Below are 16940 nucleotides of genomic sequence, written 5' to 3' on the forward strand. Positions count from 1 at the left end.
GTAACAGAGGAATCAACTTCAATGGAGCACTTTGCTCCTAACTGTTCAGCCATCTTCCACAGATGGTGGTTCGCAGCTTGGTATTTTGTTGGAATGACTCTACTGAATACTATCTTACAATCTTTGAGGACCTCCTTCCGTATTTGTTTCAATACCTGCACCATCAATATAGTATTCACTATTTCAATTCATTTGATGATGGTGAGATTCAGGTTAATAACAAAGACGCCAGCAAAGAAGCTCAATTAAATCCTTAAGAATCAGCTAGAACAACATTAATAAAGCATCATCAATGTAAATGTTAAATTGTTATTCTTGATTGAGACATAATCACATACAATGCACATGATCAAATTATTGAACTCTCAAACATTTAAATCCACTTACAAGAACGCACCTATGGCGGACAATCAATATATGGACATTTCATTCCTGGAGGCTAAGAGGAAACAAAAGACAAAATTTTGAAACCATTTTTAAGATAGTAATGATGGTATTTAAAATTGCAAGATCATACGAAATATAATTAAGACTAACAAGGTTAGACAAACAAAAATCAAATCATTGCAAAGATAATAGGATGGTAAGAGTACTAAACAGGGAAATCACATTCAAACAAGGTGAAGCCATGGTGCAGAATGCTGATGCACTATGAAACTGTAAAGAGATGTGTAATTGAGTCCAAGGTTTCCAAAAAAAAGGCATACAGTGGCAGAACACTGAACACTGGCAATAAGATTGTCTAATCAATTTTACATGGCTCTTGTTTATCAGTTTACGCTGATGACATTAATCTTACTCTGGTTACATTAACCAACCAGTGCCAGCCAATGCACCTCAATGATAACCCAATCAAACTACAAGTAGTGAAAATCAAACTCACTTATCTTACCAACATCAACAGTTCAATCTCACCCTCTACTACACAGCTTCTCAGAAGATGACAGATTTCATTGGAAAGACATAAGGTCCATCTTACCCCGTGAGACGCAAAAGGAAATGTAGAAAAGGGAAAAAAGGGGAATAAATGTGTCTCATACCTATGAAACTTAAAAATTTCTGACAAATCAGGTACATCATCTCATTGAGTTGGCAAGGTAAAAAATCTAGCTAGATAGTGCAATACAGCAAGCAGCCAAGCAGATGATCTTTTCGGCGCAACCAATATTTGATAGGATATACTAATAATCAGCCAAGCTTTGTACTTGATTTGTAAGTAATTTGACGCAAAGAGAGTGTTAGTTACTTGCAACCAATATCTGCTAGGATATACTCAAAATTGAAGACAAGACGATTCATATCTCCCTCTTCGATTGAACCACAAAAAAAAAACAAAAAAAAAACAAAAAAAAACAAAAAAAAATAAAAAAAACCTTGTAAAGCATCAAGTGTAAGCATCATTGTCAAAACAATCTACATTGACCCTAAAACCAAAAAGCATATAGTTAAAGTGCAAAGTCCGCAAATAATTACAAGTTTACAACAGCTTAGCAGAATAGATCTTTGCCATGCCACCACCACATGCACATGCAAAAAAGGATAGGAGAAAAGCACAATACAAATAAAATTAGAAACACAAAAAATACTATGGTTTTCGCATAACAGCTTACGTCAATAGCCAATTAGCATAATATATAACCCCTGAACAAAATCGAAGCACAAGAGGCTCATAACACGAAATAGGAATTCACCTGTCTCACATCTCTTGCAGCAAAGTCATCTCCATGTTCCTACAAGAAAATTACAAGATATTAGGTCATTAAGCACATTCAAGTAGATAAAACAAGCAACTATAATCAGTAAAACAAAATTCCTTACAGGATCAAAGAATTTTTCATGAATGCTTTTAAGGACTCCTAGAACAGTTGCAAGTGCTCCATCTGCCTCATTCTCATCACCTTTCAACTCTGATAATGACTTACAATTAAAGCCAAATTGGCGACAGCTAGAGGAAAAGTAGTGATATCTTTCCATCAAAATCAAATTCTCCTTGTGCTTTTGCCAAACCTATAGATTTTTTTTAAAAAACCCAAATTTTCAGGCTTACAATATACACGTCTTTCACAGTTTCCATTCCACAAGCAGAAAAAATAATTAAAGAAAAGGAAACCAGAAATTATGTTCAAATTAGGGATGGCAATACCACAACAACAAAGCCTTAATCGCAAAATAAATAAGGGATGGCAATACAAATAACAATTGTGAATACAACATTCTGCTCATAACAAATTAAGATGGTTGGTCTTTAGTACCCCTCAGATGCTTGTCAAACTCTAAGTTTCAAAAAAGAACATGGTTAGACGGACTTGGCATGGGTTTAAATTGACAAAGCAAAATACAAAATTTTGACAACAAACTAACATTAAGCATAATAAATGAGCATGTTGTTTTGGAAAAAGAAAGTGAATAAGTATATATAGAAGATGGTTGCAAGTAGAAACAATAAAAGATATTCTGAACAAATGATACTGTATATTTTCACAAGGGAGTATGTTTTATAAGCCAATTGATGCTCCACTTAGACAAGAAACATATTATTTAGAAAAAGAAAGAAGAATACAACCAGGAAGCAAAAAGACCTTGCAAACAATAGCTCATAATATTGTCTTTAAAATATTCTGCATACGGTAAAAGGGTAGCTAAGGTCCCAAAATGCTAAAAAGGGCCTTGCAACCCAAGGGTATACCCCTTCCTAATTGCAAATAAGTAAACAATGTCATTTGAAAAACACATGTTAAGAAAAATTTCCCGTTAATTAAAAATCAAAATTAAATTTAAAAAAAAAAAAACGTAACCAAGAGGTTTTCGTCTGCATAATAAAAGAGAATTGAGAGTCTAAAAATGATGCTCTTAAGCTATTGTGTACCAATTTATTAATAAAAAGGAATTAAATAACATGACGCAGGGCCTACACAACTTATAATATGGGGACTAATTCATAATGCATAAAACAACATCAACAAAGTTTACCAGCAGATTACAATCAAAACCATCCTTATTTCCAAGCAACAAACACAGCTTTGTATTAACAATACACCTAAAGATCAATAATTTGTCGATGTCTTGACAAGTCATATTTATGTTTATAATAAGGGAATTTTTCCAGCTATCTAAGTACATTGAAATAATTTGCAAACCCTGCAATTCAAAATATGCACCACTAAGCTACGATTAAATTCTCTATATACTTTAATTGCTCCAACTGCTTTATTCCTAAGAGATTCTACTTTGTTCAAAGATGTTCTCCTAAAGTTGATTTCAACAAATAATGTGTTGCAAGTACCCTCCCAGGCTCAATTTATGAACAAGTGAAAGGAAGATGTCTTAAAACAGCTAATATTTATGGCTATTCTTTCATTTTTAAACTGTAATTTTAGGAAACTTTGTAAATATCTGAAATAGTGGGGGTGCATTGTAATTACGAGTAATTTAAAGAACAAATATACATGCCAGAATTATGCTAACCCACATAGCCAGGACGCCCATGGTTCTAAGTATTTAGTCTGTGCCAACATTGTTCCACACATGAAAACCAAAAAATGAAAATTTGTATTGGCCATTATAATAAATCCAATATATGCAGACAACAATCAAAACAGGGAAACTCATGAAGTGATGATAAGACAACAATAGCACTATTAAAGTCAAAATATAATTTGGAGAACTTGTAGATATAATACAGAACAATACAATAAGGTGTGAAGAACAAGATACTACCAATAAATTTATGGAAGAGAACACAGTAGCACTTACAGCTTCTGTATCATCAAGTATCAAAACAGCACTCTCTTGACCCAATACCACATCCAACCCCTTTTGATGTCTTTGAGTGCAATCAGCTTGAGAAATAACTCTTGAATTAAAATATACACTCCCAGGATCAAGAAGCTTTGCCATTTCTATCGCATAAGGGCGCTCACCCATGGTATAAATATACATTTCAAACAAGTTACTTGCTTCTTGCAGAAAAGTACGGACAAATGGTCTTAGCTTTGTCATCATGCGCATCATATCGAGTCGAAATAAACTGCCCTTTGAGATATCTGTTAGATGTGAAGTATGCACATTAGATAATAAAGGACAAACTCAAAAGGACCACTAAAATGGTTTTTCGGACAAGATGGGAGAAAATAATGAGGCGGAAAGGCTGGAAGGTGGGGGAAAAGAGGAAATGAGGCATGATACCTGAATAGACAAGAAAATTATAAGTATGCCTTGTAGACAATAAGACCAAAACAAACAACTAGCAGTAACGACAGTATTAGCATCAATCAGGATCTGCAAAGCAACTAATACTATGCCCATTTGGCCATTTACATTTCTCAACAGGGAAGCAGAGAGGCCCAAAAGCACAAGTCTCAAACCTACATGAGATGTGCAATCTCGATAAAGGCAAAAACTGATTCGATGAGATTTGTTTGTCTAAACAAATCCATCTTAAAGAAGACTTGTAAAATAGAGTCAACAATACAGCACATTTACATATATCTTCTATTAAAATAATAAAGAAACAAGGATACATATCTCAAACCCCAGAAAAGATGGCTGACGATATATAAGTAAAGTCAGACTCAAAAGAAACTCGCACAATATAGCTTGTGAAAGCGCCAAATGAGAAACTAGAAGTCAATAATTTGCATGTCAGAACAGACTACAACAAGAGCAAGATTGGAAAACTGTGTATAAACGACAATAAATTGTGTTCCATTTCTAGAAATGCAAATGAAACGTTGAAGCATTGTTTTATCATTGTGATAAACATATGAAACGTATGATCATGTTGACACAATGGTTTCATTTAAAACAAAAGAAAAAAATCAAATAGCTGCCTGGATGCAACAGTTAAGGAGCTTTAAAGGAACCAGCTTTAGGAGGGGGAAAACGTAGCAATGGCAATGGGCAGCCCCTAGTGTCTGTCTATAAGATTTGGAAGGTCAGCTATGAAGCCGTTTGGCTGGAATCAATCAGAAAGGTGGCTTTCACTGTACAGAAAAATTAAATACGGCTTAAAACATTAGAATTAGACAGCTTACAGGACAGAGAAGATCGCAGAACATTGAAGAAAACCGATAAATTGTAACATAGTTAGATATGTGCTACAGGTATGAATAGGCCATGCTATGACCTGCTTTAGTTGTATAACCTTGGTTCAACCAAGTGTCTTTGAATGTACATGTTTTTCTAACCAAAGACGGTCAATTTTAGCAAAAGGGGCCCATTGCCAATATTTTCCATTAGTGAAACATACTAAGACAGTGACACAGAAAGAGTGTAAACGGACCAACCTTGAAAGGAGTCTGTTTGACCCTTTAAATACTCCTCTTCTGCATTTATATCTTCTAATCGAGTTGAATTCAGCAATGTGTGATCCAAATCAAGTACTAAATACAGTTTCTTACGGCGAAACAAAGCCTTCACATCAGCATTGCGTAACCGTGAGATCTCATCACTACCAAGTCTCAAGTCCTGCAGTTGCAATTTCTAAGGATCTCAATATACTACAAAAAACTTTTCAAGATATAATTCAGCAAAAAAAACAAATAAAGGCTTTCCTATATTAATACCTTAGCACTACAGTACATTGCAATGACAATGAGCAGGAACAAAATGTAACAAAGGTTGGAGAGATCAAATCCAATATACTCTTTAATTATTTATACGTTTAGAGCTCTACAATGATTTATCGTGAATTCATTATATGTAGGTTACATTGCAAGCAAAAGTTTTGTATCATTGCGGTTTTCAGTTTTTTGGTACATGTGATCAACCTCGCTTAAGTGTGTTCAAATAGATCGGATTAGTAATATACCTTGTGAATGTATCCGAATGCAACACCATTACTGTCCTCCATTCTCTTTCCACAACAAATGCACATATCTCTCAGGAAACCCGGATGTGGACATGAATCTTTGACATCTTCATCTGGGTTAGTGAAACAGTAGATAGAAAATTAAACTTCGACGTTAAAATTCAATATATATACAAAGAAAACTCTTTTAAAAAAATAGCTTTATTAACAATTAATTCAGACTTTAAAACAGACCTATCTCTTCTTCAGCCACCACATAGGAACTTGAACTTTGCACCTCCTCCCCCTTTTTGATTTCTGACACTTTGCGTCTTTTGATCCTAATAATTGAAGCATTCAACAGAAAATTAGAATTTTAAACTAATTGCAGATTGATAGAAAGGAATAGAATAACATATCTAACAAAAAACGCTTACCCAAATTCACAGTATCATAAGAGCAATCAATTAAACTAATTATACCTAAAAATATATGACGAAAGCAATAGGAAAAAAAAAAAAAAAAAAAAAGAAGAAAAGTTTCATAATTTGATTTCAAAATGTCTAAAAATTAAATCAAGAAGAGTAAAATTTCAATTGAAAAGGGGAACAAAAAATAATCCAAATAGTATACATAATGTAACCTTTCAATTTCGTTATCATTATCTTCATTAGCATCAATGTCTTGATCTGGGGATTGATCAGAGGAGGCAGAGTCTAACTCAGCATCAAGAATTGCCAAAAAATCATCACTACTTGATGAATTAACAGGAGAATCGGTTACAACACTCATCTGCAACACTCAAAATTGCAACGAAAATGATTTAATGCAAAATGTCAATTGATAATATGAGCCGAATTAACAATTATTATGCTAGTTTACTACAAAAAATACTGATGATTGAGCCGATTCAGCAATTACGAAAAATCCAAAAATATTTGTATTTCGACGAACGAAAAACCCTAAAATTATATCGACGAATGAAACCTAAGAAGGAGCTAAACCGAAAAAGATAAGAAAAAAACCCAAAAATACCCCCAAGCAAATAAAAATTGTTTGACTGCCTAATTGCCTTATCTGATTAAAATTATGTTTATGCCCCAAATTCGATCATACAGCCGGTTGTATAACATATTAACTTGAGATATGCAATCGTTATTGTTTACGGGGGATTCACATGTTAGTTCAATCAACTCGAATAAGTACTTGCACAAAGAAATATTTCTTGTAGAAATTTTTACCTTCGAAGCTCGAATTAGTAATAGGAAATAAATGTAGAGAGAGAAGGGGGAGGAAAATTGGATTTATGTGAAAAGTGAATTGTGTTTTTGTGGGAGAAGTATTAGCTAGGGAAGACACTGACAAGTGTCCCCTTCTTTGAGCTCTTTTTGAGTCTTTCGCTAATTTGTCCTTTCCCTTTTCAAATTATTTGCTTTGGCTCTCTTTGGGAAAATTTGACAGAAAAAAACTTATGAAATTTCCATTTTGCGAGAAAGCACCTTATAATTTTTTATTTTTTTTTGTGAGATGAAACCTTAAACTTAAATTTTTTTACGAGATGAAATCTAATGCCACTATTCCAGCGTTGACCTTGCAAATTTTAATAAAATATCTAATTAATTAACCTAACCTTAAATAAATCAACCCTCTAATTTCATTTTCTTCTTCCACCAAACCAACCCTAAACCTTGAATAAGCTCTAATAATAGACTTTAAAACTTGGTTTATTAATTTAATTACATTGATTAGGGTATATGCTCAACATCGTTAAATCGCAATCAACATCGGAAAACACACCTTGGGTTTTATCTTGCAAAAAATTTTAAGTTGTTTCATCTCACAAATAAAATTTTATAAGGTATTTTCTCACAAAATGAAAATTTAATAAGTTTTTTTTATATAAATTTTAGTGTCCTTTCGTGATTTGCCCCTCAAAAGGACAATTATACCCCTGTACTAAGGGAAAATTGTGAGTGATCCAACTCTAAAATTGATGTGGAAGGTTCATCGGTGTAGCGCCGGCACCAAGGGAGGGGAAGGGGGTGTGGGTTGCGGCCGATGCTTGAGGGGAAGGGGGTTGGCTGGCCATGGGTATATTTCTTTTTTTTTTTTGACCTATCACATACTGATGTGTATATATTAAACTTTTTTTAAAAAAAATTACATACTCGACAAGTCATCAGTCACCTATGTGTATCATGACCGGAAGGAATATTTTTATTTAAAAAACAGGAAGAAATATAAAGTTCGGATAAATAAAAAAATAATTTAAAATTGAAATTAAAATTGACAAATGAGGTAAAGTTAGATTAAATATGACAATTTTTTTCTTAATTAAATATTTTTAAAATTAATTCCCCAACCGCTCCAATGGGCCGTCAATTTTTGTTCAATTTTGTCCATTTCAGCATGTAAATTTCTTAAAGCTGCGTTAACAAAACTTATTCACAGGTACGTGTATATTCTATTGGAAAATTCTAACACCCTCCAAACTCAAATCCCAAAAAAAAAAAAAAAAAAAAAAAGAAATCCAGACTCTTCCAACAACCAACTGTCAAATCCTCTCCCTCGACCATATTTACCATGAAACCAACTGACCCGCTATTAAAGTTCATAGCCTTGTCTTTCTCAGAAAGAAGCCAAAACCAACCGTATCCTTGTGCTGCATATCATGTAGAAAATCATCCCCAACAAGATAACAATAGAGTAAAGGTTGACATTGGCAAAGTTGACTTCCATGACTCATTTTCTTTTCATTATCCCTTATCTTTCATTCAAGGTTTGTAACTGTACGTAATTAATAATTTCATGAATCATGAATGAAGTGTAACCTTCATGGATCATTTTTTATCTTTTAATTGTATTATGTCTAATCTCTTTTCCTAGAATTGTCAAACATATTTACCACATGCTTAGGTAGGCGACTTCATTTTACGCCTACAATAACTAAATCTTAATATGTTAACATACAGAGATCTTCATAAATACCCGTATCAATGTATGGATGACTTCTACACATCTCCCAACAAAATTCTAAAGAGGTAGGAAATCCTATGTCAGCCAGCAAAACCTATTACATGTACACCACGTATTAAACAACCTCAAGTCCTACAAAAAAAAAGCTACAAAAGTCATTTGCTCTTTGTTAGACTAACAGGAAACTCATCTTCTGATTTTCTATTCCACATATAGTTTGCAGCTTCAAGCCACCTTGGATGGACTAAAAATTTGCCATGCTGAAGTGCCCAACGCGACTTATCTGTACCAGCATCAGTTGAAACAACATGTGTAACAGAGGAATCAACTTCAATGGAGCACTTTGCTCCTAACTGTTCAGCCATCTTCCACAGATGGTGGTTCGCAGCTTGGTATTTTGTTGGAATGACTCTACTGAATACTATCTTACAATCTTTGAGGACCTCCTTCCGTATTTGTTTCAATACCTGCACCATCAATATAGTATTCACTATTTCAATTCATTTGATGATGGTGAGATTCAGGTTAATAACAAAGACGCCAGCAAAGAAGCTCAATTAAATCCTTAAGAATCAGCTAGAACAACATTAATAAAGCATCATCAATGTAAATGTTAAATTGTTATTCTTGATTGAGACATAATCACATACAATGCACATGATCAAATTATTGAACTCTCAAACATTTAAATCCACTTACAAGAACGCACCTATGGCGGACAATCAATATATGGACATTTCATTCCTGGAGGCTAAGAGGAAACAAAAGACAAAATTTTGAAACCATTTTTAAGATAGTAATGATGGTATTTAAAATTGCAAGATCATACGAAATATAATTAAGACTAACAAGGTTAGACAAACAAAAATCAAATCATTGCAAAGATAATAGGATGGTAAGAGTACTAAACAGGGAAATCACATTCAAACAAGGTGAAGCCATGGTGCAGAATGCTGATGCACTATGAAACTGTAAAGAGATGTGTAATTGAGTCCAAGGTTTCCAAAAAAAAGGCATACAGTGGCAGAACACTGAACACTGGCAATAAGATTGTCTAATCAATTTTACATGGCTCTTGTTTATCAGTTTACGCTGATGACATTAATCTTACTCTGGTTACATTAACCAACCAGTGCCAGCCAATGCACCTCAATGATAACCCAATCAAACTACAAGTAGTGAAAATCAAACTCACTTATCTTACCAACATCAACAGTTCAATCTCACCCTCTACTACACAGCTTCTCAGAAGATGACAGATTTCATTGGAAAGACATAAGGTCCATCTTACCCCGTGAGACGCAAAAGGAAATGTAGAAAAGGGAAAAAAGGGGAATAAATGTGTCTCATACCTATGAAACTTAAAAATTTCTGACAAATCAGGTACATCATCTCATTGAGTTGGCAAGGTAAAAAATCTAGCTAGATAGTGCAATACAGCAAGCAGCCAAGCAGATGATCTTTTCGGCGCAACCAATATTTGATAGGATATACTAATAATCAGCCAAGCTTTGTACTTGATTTGTAAGTAATTTGACGCAAAGAGAGTGTTAGTTACTTGCAACCAATATCTGCTAGGATATACTCAAAATTGAAGACAAGACGATTCATATCTCCCTCTTCGATTGAACCACAAAAAAAAAACAAAAAAAAAACAAAAAAAAACAAAAAAAAATAAAAAAAACCTTGTAAAGCATCAAGTGTAAGCATCATTGTCAAAACAATCTACATTGACCCTAAAACCAAAAAGCATATAGTTAAAGTGCAAAGTCCGCAAATAATTACAAGTTTACAACAGCTTAGCAGAATAGATCTTTGCCATGCCACCACCACATGCACATGCAAAAAAGGATAGGAGAAAAGCACAATACAAATAAAATTAGAAACACAAAAAATACTATGGTTTTCGCATAACAGCTTACGTCAATAGCCAATTAGCATAATATATAACCCCTGAACAAAATCGAAGCACAAGAGGCTCATAACACGAAATAGGAATTCACCTGTCTCACATCTCTTGCAGCAAAGTCATCTCCATGTTCCTACAAGAAAATTACAAGATATTAGGTCATTAAGCACATTCAAGTAGATAAAACAAGCAACTATAATCAGTAAAACAAAATTCCTTACAGGATCAAAGAATTTTTCATGAATGCTTTTAAGGACTCCTAGAACAGTTGCAAGTGCTCCATCTGCCTCATTCTCATCACCTTTCAACTCTGATAATGACTTACAATTAAAGCCAAATTGGCGACAGCTAGAGGAAAAGTAGTGATATCTTTCCATCAAAATCAAATTCTCCTTGTGCTTTTGCCAAACCTATAGATTTTTTTTAAAAAACCCAAATTTTCAGGCTTACAATATACACGTCTTTCACAGTTTCCATTCCACAAGCAGAAAAAATAATTAAAGAAAAGGAAACCAGAAATTATGTTCAAATTAGGGATGGCAATACCACAACAACAAAGCCTTAATCGCAAAATAAATAAGGGATGGCAATACAAATAACAATTGTGAATACAACATTCTGCTCATAACAAATTAAGATGGTTGGTCTTTAGTACCCCTCAGATGCTTGTCAAACTCTAAGTTTCAAAAAAGAACATGGTTAGACGGACTTGGCATGGGTTTAAATTGACAAAGCAAAATACAAAATTTTGACAACAAACTAACATTAAGCATAATAAATGAGCATGTTGTTTTGGAAAAAGAAAGTGAATAAGTATATATAGAAGATGGTTGCAAGTAGAAACAATAAAAGATATTCTGAACAAATGATACTGTATATTTTCACAAGGGAGTATGTTTTATAAGCCAATTGATGCTCCACTTAGACAAGAAACATATTATTTAGAAAAAGAAAGAAGAATACAACCAGGAAGCAAAAAGACCTTGCAAACAATAGCTCATAATATTGTCTTTAAAATATTCTGCATACGGTAAAAGGGTAGCTAAGGTCCCAAAATGCTAAAAAGGGCCTTGCAACCCAAGGGTATACCCCTTCCTAATTGCAAATAAGTAAACAATGTCATTTGAAAAACACATGTTAAGAAAAATTTCCCGTTAATTAAAAATCAAAATTAAATTTAAAAAAAAAAAAACGTAACCAAGAGGTTTTCGTCTGCATAATAAAAGAGAATTGAGAGTCTAAAAATGATGCTCTTAAGCTATTGTGTACCAATTTATTAATAAAAAGGAATTAAATAACATGACGCAGGGCCTACACAACTTATAATATGGGGACTAATTCATAATGCATAAAACAACATCAACAAAGTTTACCAGCAGATTACAATCAAAACCATCCTTATTTCCAAGCAACAAACACAGCTTTGTATTAACAATACACCTAAAGATCAATAATTTGTCGATGTCTTGACAAGTCATATTTATGTTTATAATAAGGGAATTTTTCCAGCTATCTAAGTACATTGAAATAATTTGCAAACCCTGCAATTCAAAATATGCACCACTAAGCTACGATTAAATTCTCTATATACTTTAATTGCTCCAACTGCTTTATTCCTAAGAGATTCTACTTTGTTCAAAGATGTTCTCCTAAAGTTGATTTCAACAAATAATGTGTTGCAAGTACCCTCCCAGGCTCAATTTATGAACAAGTGAAAGGAAGATGTCTTAAAACAGCTAATATTTATGGCTATTCTTTCATTTTTAAACTGTAATTTTAGGAAACTTTGTAAATATCTGAAATAGTGGGGGTGCATTGTAATTACGAGTAATTTAAAGAACAAATATACATGCCAGAATTATGCTAACCCACATAGCCAGGACGCCCATGGTTCTAAGTATTTAGTCTGTGCCAACATTGTTCCACACATGAAAACCAAAAAATGAAAATTTGTATTGGCCATTATAATAAATCCAATATATGCAGACAACAATCAAAACAGGGAAACTCATGAAGTGATGATAAGACAACAATAGCACTATTAAAGTCAAAATATAATTTGGAGAACTTGTAGATATAATACAGAACAATACAATAAGGTGTGAAGAACAAGATACTACCAATAAATTTATGGAAGAGAACACAGTAGCACTTACAGCTTCTGTATCATCAAGTATCAAAACAGCACTCTCTTGACCCAATACCACATCCAACCCCTTTTGATGTCTTTGAGTGCAATCAGCTTGAGAAATAACTCTTGAATTAAAATATACACTCCCAGGATCAAGAAGCTTTGCCATTTCTATCGCATAAGGGCGCTCACCCATGGTATAAATATACATTTCAAACAAGTTACTTGCTTCTTGCAGAAAAGTACGGACAAATGGTCTTAGCTTTGTCATCATGCGCATCATATCGAGTCGAAATAAACTGCCCTTTGAGATATCTGTTAGATGTGAAGTATGCACATTAGATAATAAAGGACAAACTCAAAAGGACCACTAAAATGGTTTTTCGGACAAGATGGGAGAAAATAATGAGGCGGAAAGGCTGGAAGGTGGGGGAAAAGAGGAAATGAGGCATGATACCTGAATAGACAAGAAAATTATAAGTATGCCTTGTAGACAATAAGACCAAAACAAACAACTAGCAGTAACGACAGTATTAGCATCAATCAGGATCTGCAAAGCAACTAATACTATGCCCATTTGGCCATTTACATTTCTCAACAGGGAAGCAGAGAGGCCCAAAAGCACAAGTCTCAAACCTACATGAGATGTGCAATCTCGATAAAGGCAAAAACTGATTCGATGAGATTTGTTTGTCTAAACAAATCCATCTTAAAGAAGACTTGTAAAATAGAGTCAACAATACAGCACATTTACATATATCTTCTATTAAAATAATAAAGAAACAAGGATACATATCTCAAACCCCAGAAAAGATGGCTGACGATATATAAGTAAAGTCAGACTCAAAAGAAACTCGCACAATATAGCTTGTGAAAGCGCCAAATGAGAAACTAGAAGTCAATAATTTGCATGTCAGAACAGACTACAACAAGAGCAAGATTGGAAAACTGTGTATAAACGACAATAAATTGTGTTCCATTTCTAGAAATGCAAATGAAACGTTGAAGCATTGTTTTATCATTGTGATAAACATATGAAACGTATGATCATGTTGACACAATGGTTTCATTTAAAACAAAAGAAAAAAATCAAATAGCTGCCTGGATGCAACAGTTAAGGAGCTTTAAAGGAACCAGCTTTAGGAGGGGGAAAACGTAGCAATGGCAATGGGCAGCCCCTAGTGTCTGTCTATAAGATTTGGAAGGTCAGCTATGAAGCCGTTTGGCTGGAATCAATCAGAAAGGTGGCTTTCACTGTACAGAAAAATTAAATACGGCTTAAAACATTAGAATTAGACAGCTTACAGGACAGAGAAGATCGCAGAACATTGAAGAAAACCGATAAATTGTAACATAGTTAGATATGTGCTACAGGTATGAATAGGCCATGCTATGACCTGCTTTAGTTGTATAACCTTGGTTCAACCAAGTGTCTTTGAATGTACATGTTTTTCTAACCAAAGACGGTCAATTTTAGCAAAAGGGGCCCATTGCCAATATTTTCCATTAGTGAAACATACTAAGACAGTGACACAGAAAGAGTGTAAACGGACCAACCTTGAAAGGAGTCTGTTTGACCCTTTAAATACTCCTCTTCTGCATTTATATCTTCTAATCGAGTTGAATTCAGCAATGTGTGATCCAAATCAAGTACTAAATACAGTTTCTTACGGCGAAACAAAGCCTTCACATCAGCATTGCGTAACCGTGAGATCTCATCACTACCAAGTCTCAAGTCCTGCAGTTGCAATTTCTAAGGATCTCAATATACTACAAAAAACTTTTCAAGATATAATTCAGCAAAAAAAACAAATAAAGGCTTTCCTATATTAATACCTTAGCACTACAGTACATTGCAATGACAATGAGCAGGAACAAAATGTAACAAAGGTTGGAGAGATCAAATCCAATATACTCTTTAATTATTTATACGTTTAGAGCTCTACAATGATTTATCGTGAATTCATTATATGTAGGTTACATTGCAAGCAAAAGTTTTGTATCATTGCGGTTTTCAGTTTTTTGGTACATGTGATCAACCTCGCTTAAGTGTGTTCAAATAGATCGGATTAGTAATATACCTTGTGAATGTATCCGAATGCAACACCATTACTGTCCTCCATTCTCTTTCCACAACAAATGCACATATCTCTCAGGAAACCCGGATGTGGACATGAATCTTTGACATCTTCATCTGGGTTAGTGAAACAGTAGATAGAAAATTAAACTTCGACGTTAAAATTCAATATATATACAAAGAAAACTCTTTTAAAAAAATAGCTTTATTAACAATTAATTCAGACTTTAAAACAGACCTATCTCTTCTTCAGCCACCACATAGGAACTTGAACTTTGCACCTCCTCCCCCTTTTTGATTTCTGACACTTTGCGTCTTTTGATCCTAATAATTGAAGCATTCAACAGAAAATTAGAATTTTAAACTAATTGCAGATTGATAGAAAGGAATAGAATAACATATCTAACAAAAAACGCTTACCCAAATTCACAGTATCATAAGAGCAATCAATTAAACTAATTATACCTAAAAATATATGACGAAAGCAATAGGAAAAAAAAAAAAAAAAAAAAGAAGAAAAGTTTCATAATTTGATTTCAAAATGTCTAAAAATTAAATCAAGAAGAGTAAAATTTCAATTGAAAAGGGGAACAAAAAATAATCCAAATAGTATACATAATGTAACCTTTCAATTTCGTTATCATTATCTTCATTAGCATCAATGTCTTGATCTGGGGATTGATCAGAGGAGGCAGAGTCTAACTCAGCATCAAGAATTGCCAAAAAATCATCACTACTTGATGAATTAACAGGAGAATCGGTTACAACACTCATCTGCAACACTCAAAATTGCAACGAAAATGATTTAATGCAAAATGTCAATTGATAATATGAGCCGAATTAACAATTATTATGCTAGTTTACTACAAAAAATACTGATGATTGAGCCGATTCAGCAATTACGAAAAATCCAAAAATATTTGTATTTCGACGAACGAAAAACCCTAAAATTATATCGACGAATGAAACCTAAGAAGGAGCTAAACCGAAAAAGATAAGAAAAAAACCCAAAAATACCCCCAAGCAAATAAAAATTGTTTGACTGCCTAATTGCCTTATCTGATTAAAATTATGTTTATGCCCCAAATTCGATCATACAGCCGGTTGTATAACATATTAACTTGAGATATGCAATCGTTATTGTTTACGGGGGATTCACATGTTAGTTCAATCAACTCGAATAAGTACTTGCACAAAGAAATATTTCTTGTAGAAATTTTTACCTTCGAAGCTCGAATTAGTAATAGGAAATAAATGTAGAGAGAGAAGGGGGAGGAAAATTGGATTTATGTGAAAAGTGAATTGTGTTTTTGTGGGAGAAGTATTAGCTAGGGAAGACACTGACAAGTGTCCCCTTCTTTGAGCTCTTTTTGAGTCTTTCGCTAATTTGTCCTTTCCCTTTTCAAATTATTTGCTTTGGCTCTCTTTGGGAAAATTTGACAGAAAAAAACTTATGAAATTTCCATTTTGCGAGAAAGCACCTTATAATTTTTTATTTTTTTTTGTGAGATGAAACCTTAAACTTAAATTTTTTTACGAGATGAAATCTAATGCCACTATTCCAGCGTTGACCTTGCAAATTTTAATAAAATATCTAATTAATTAACCTAACCTTAAATAAATCAACCCTCTAATTTCATTTTCTTCTTCCACCAAACCAACCCTAAACCTTGAATAAGCTCTAATAATAGACTTTAAAACTTGGTTTATTAATTTAATTACATTGATTAGGGTATATGCTCAACATCGTTAAATCGCAATCAACATCGGAAAACACACCTTGGGTTTTATCTTGCAAAAAATTTTAAGTTGTTTCATCTCACAAATAAAATTTTATAAGGTATTTTCTCACAAAATGAAAATTTAATAAGTTTTTTTTATATAAATTTTAGTGTCCTTTCGTGATTTGCCCCTCAAAAGGACAATTATACCCCTGTACTAAGGGAAAATTGTGAGTGATCCAACTCTAAAATTGATGTGGAAGGTTCATCGGTGTAGCGCCGGCACCAAGGGAGGGGAAGGGGGTGTGGGTTGCGGCCGATGCTTGAGGGGAAGGGGG

The 16940-nt window shown here is 33.6% G+C and overlaps 2 protein-coding genes across 2 annotated transcripts in view; both read right to left on the bottom strand.

Annotated features, from left to right (window-relative positions):
* LOC145626210 (RNA polymerase II C-terminal domain phosphatase-like 4) overlaps positions 1-7107 on the bottom strand; it is a 7521-nt gene extending 414 nt beyond the window's left edge. Inside the window, exons 1-9 of the mRNA XM_081678638.1 lie at positions 7030-7107; positions 6432-6580; positions 6044-6129; positions 5810-5922; positions 5286-5466; positions 3754-4043; positions 1819-2007; positions 1692-1730; positions 1-155 (exon numbers count right to left, since the gene is read on the bottom strand). The exon at positions 1-155 is cut by the window's left edge and continues 414 nt beyond it. Of these exons, the coding sequence (XP_081534764.1) occupies positions 1-155; positions 1692-1730; positions 1819-2007; positions 3754-4043; positions 5286-5466; positions 5810-5922; positions 6044-6129; positions 6432-6580 (1202 nt within the window). The 5' untranslated portion in view covers positions 7030-7107. The remainder of the gene's footprint in view (positions 156-1691; positions 1731-1818; positions 2008-3753; positions 4044-5285; positions 5467-5809; positions 5923-6043; positions 6130-6431; positions 6581-7029) is intronic.
* Positions 7108-8735: 1628 nt separating this feature from the next.
* LOC145626211 (RNA polymerase II C-terminal domain phosphatase-like 4) lies at positions 8736-16184 on the bottom strand. Its single transcript, XM_081678639.1, has 9 exons — positions 16105-16184; positions 15507-15655; positions 15120-15205; positions 14886-14998; positions 14362-14542; positions 12830-13119; positions 10895-11083; positions 10768-10806; positions 8736-9231 (listed from the first exon to the last, which is right to left on the bottom strand). Exons 2-9 carry the CDS (start codon positions 15653-15655, stop codon positions 8920-8922), a joined length of 1359 nt encoding a protein of 452 aa, XP_081534765.1. The 5' UTR covers positions 16105-16184; the 3' UTR covers positions 8736-8919.
* Between the last annotated feature and the right edge of the window lie 756 nt (positions 16185-16940).

The sequence above is a fragment of the Chenopodium album genome, chromosome 4, assembly GCF_948465745.1.
Source record: "Chenopodium album chromosome 4, dcCheAlbu1.1, whole genome shotgun sequence".
Taxonomy (NCBI): domain Eukaryota; kingdom Viridiplantae; phylum Streptophyta; class Magnoliopsida; order Caryophyllales; family Amaranthaceae; genus Chenopodium; species Chenopodium album.

Bases quoted from the DNA above. Each gene is read 5' to 3' on its own strand.
- LOC145626211 (XM_081678639.1), bottom strand. From the start codon at position 15,655: ATGAGTGTTGTAACCGATTCTCCTGTTAATTCATCAAGTAGTGATGAT. The intron at 11,084-12,829 runs GTAAGTGCTACT...AAAAATCTATAG, and splicing joins TACTTGATGATACAGAAGCT to GTTTGGCAAAAGCACAAGGA. The intron at 9,232-10,767 runs GTGAATTCCTAT...TTGATGGTGCAG, and splicing joins CTGCAAGAGATGTGAGACAG to GTATTGAAACAAATACGGAA.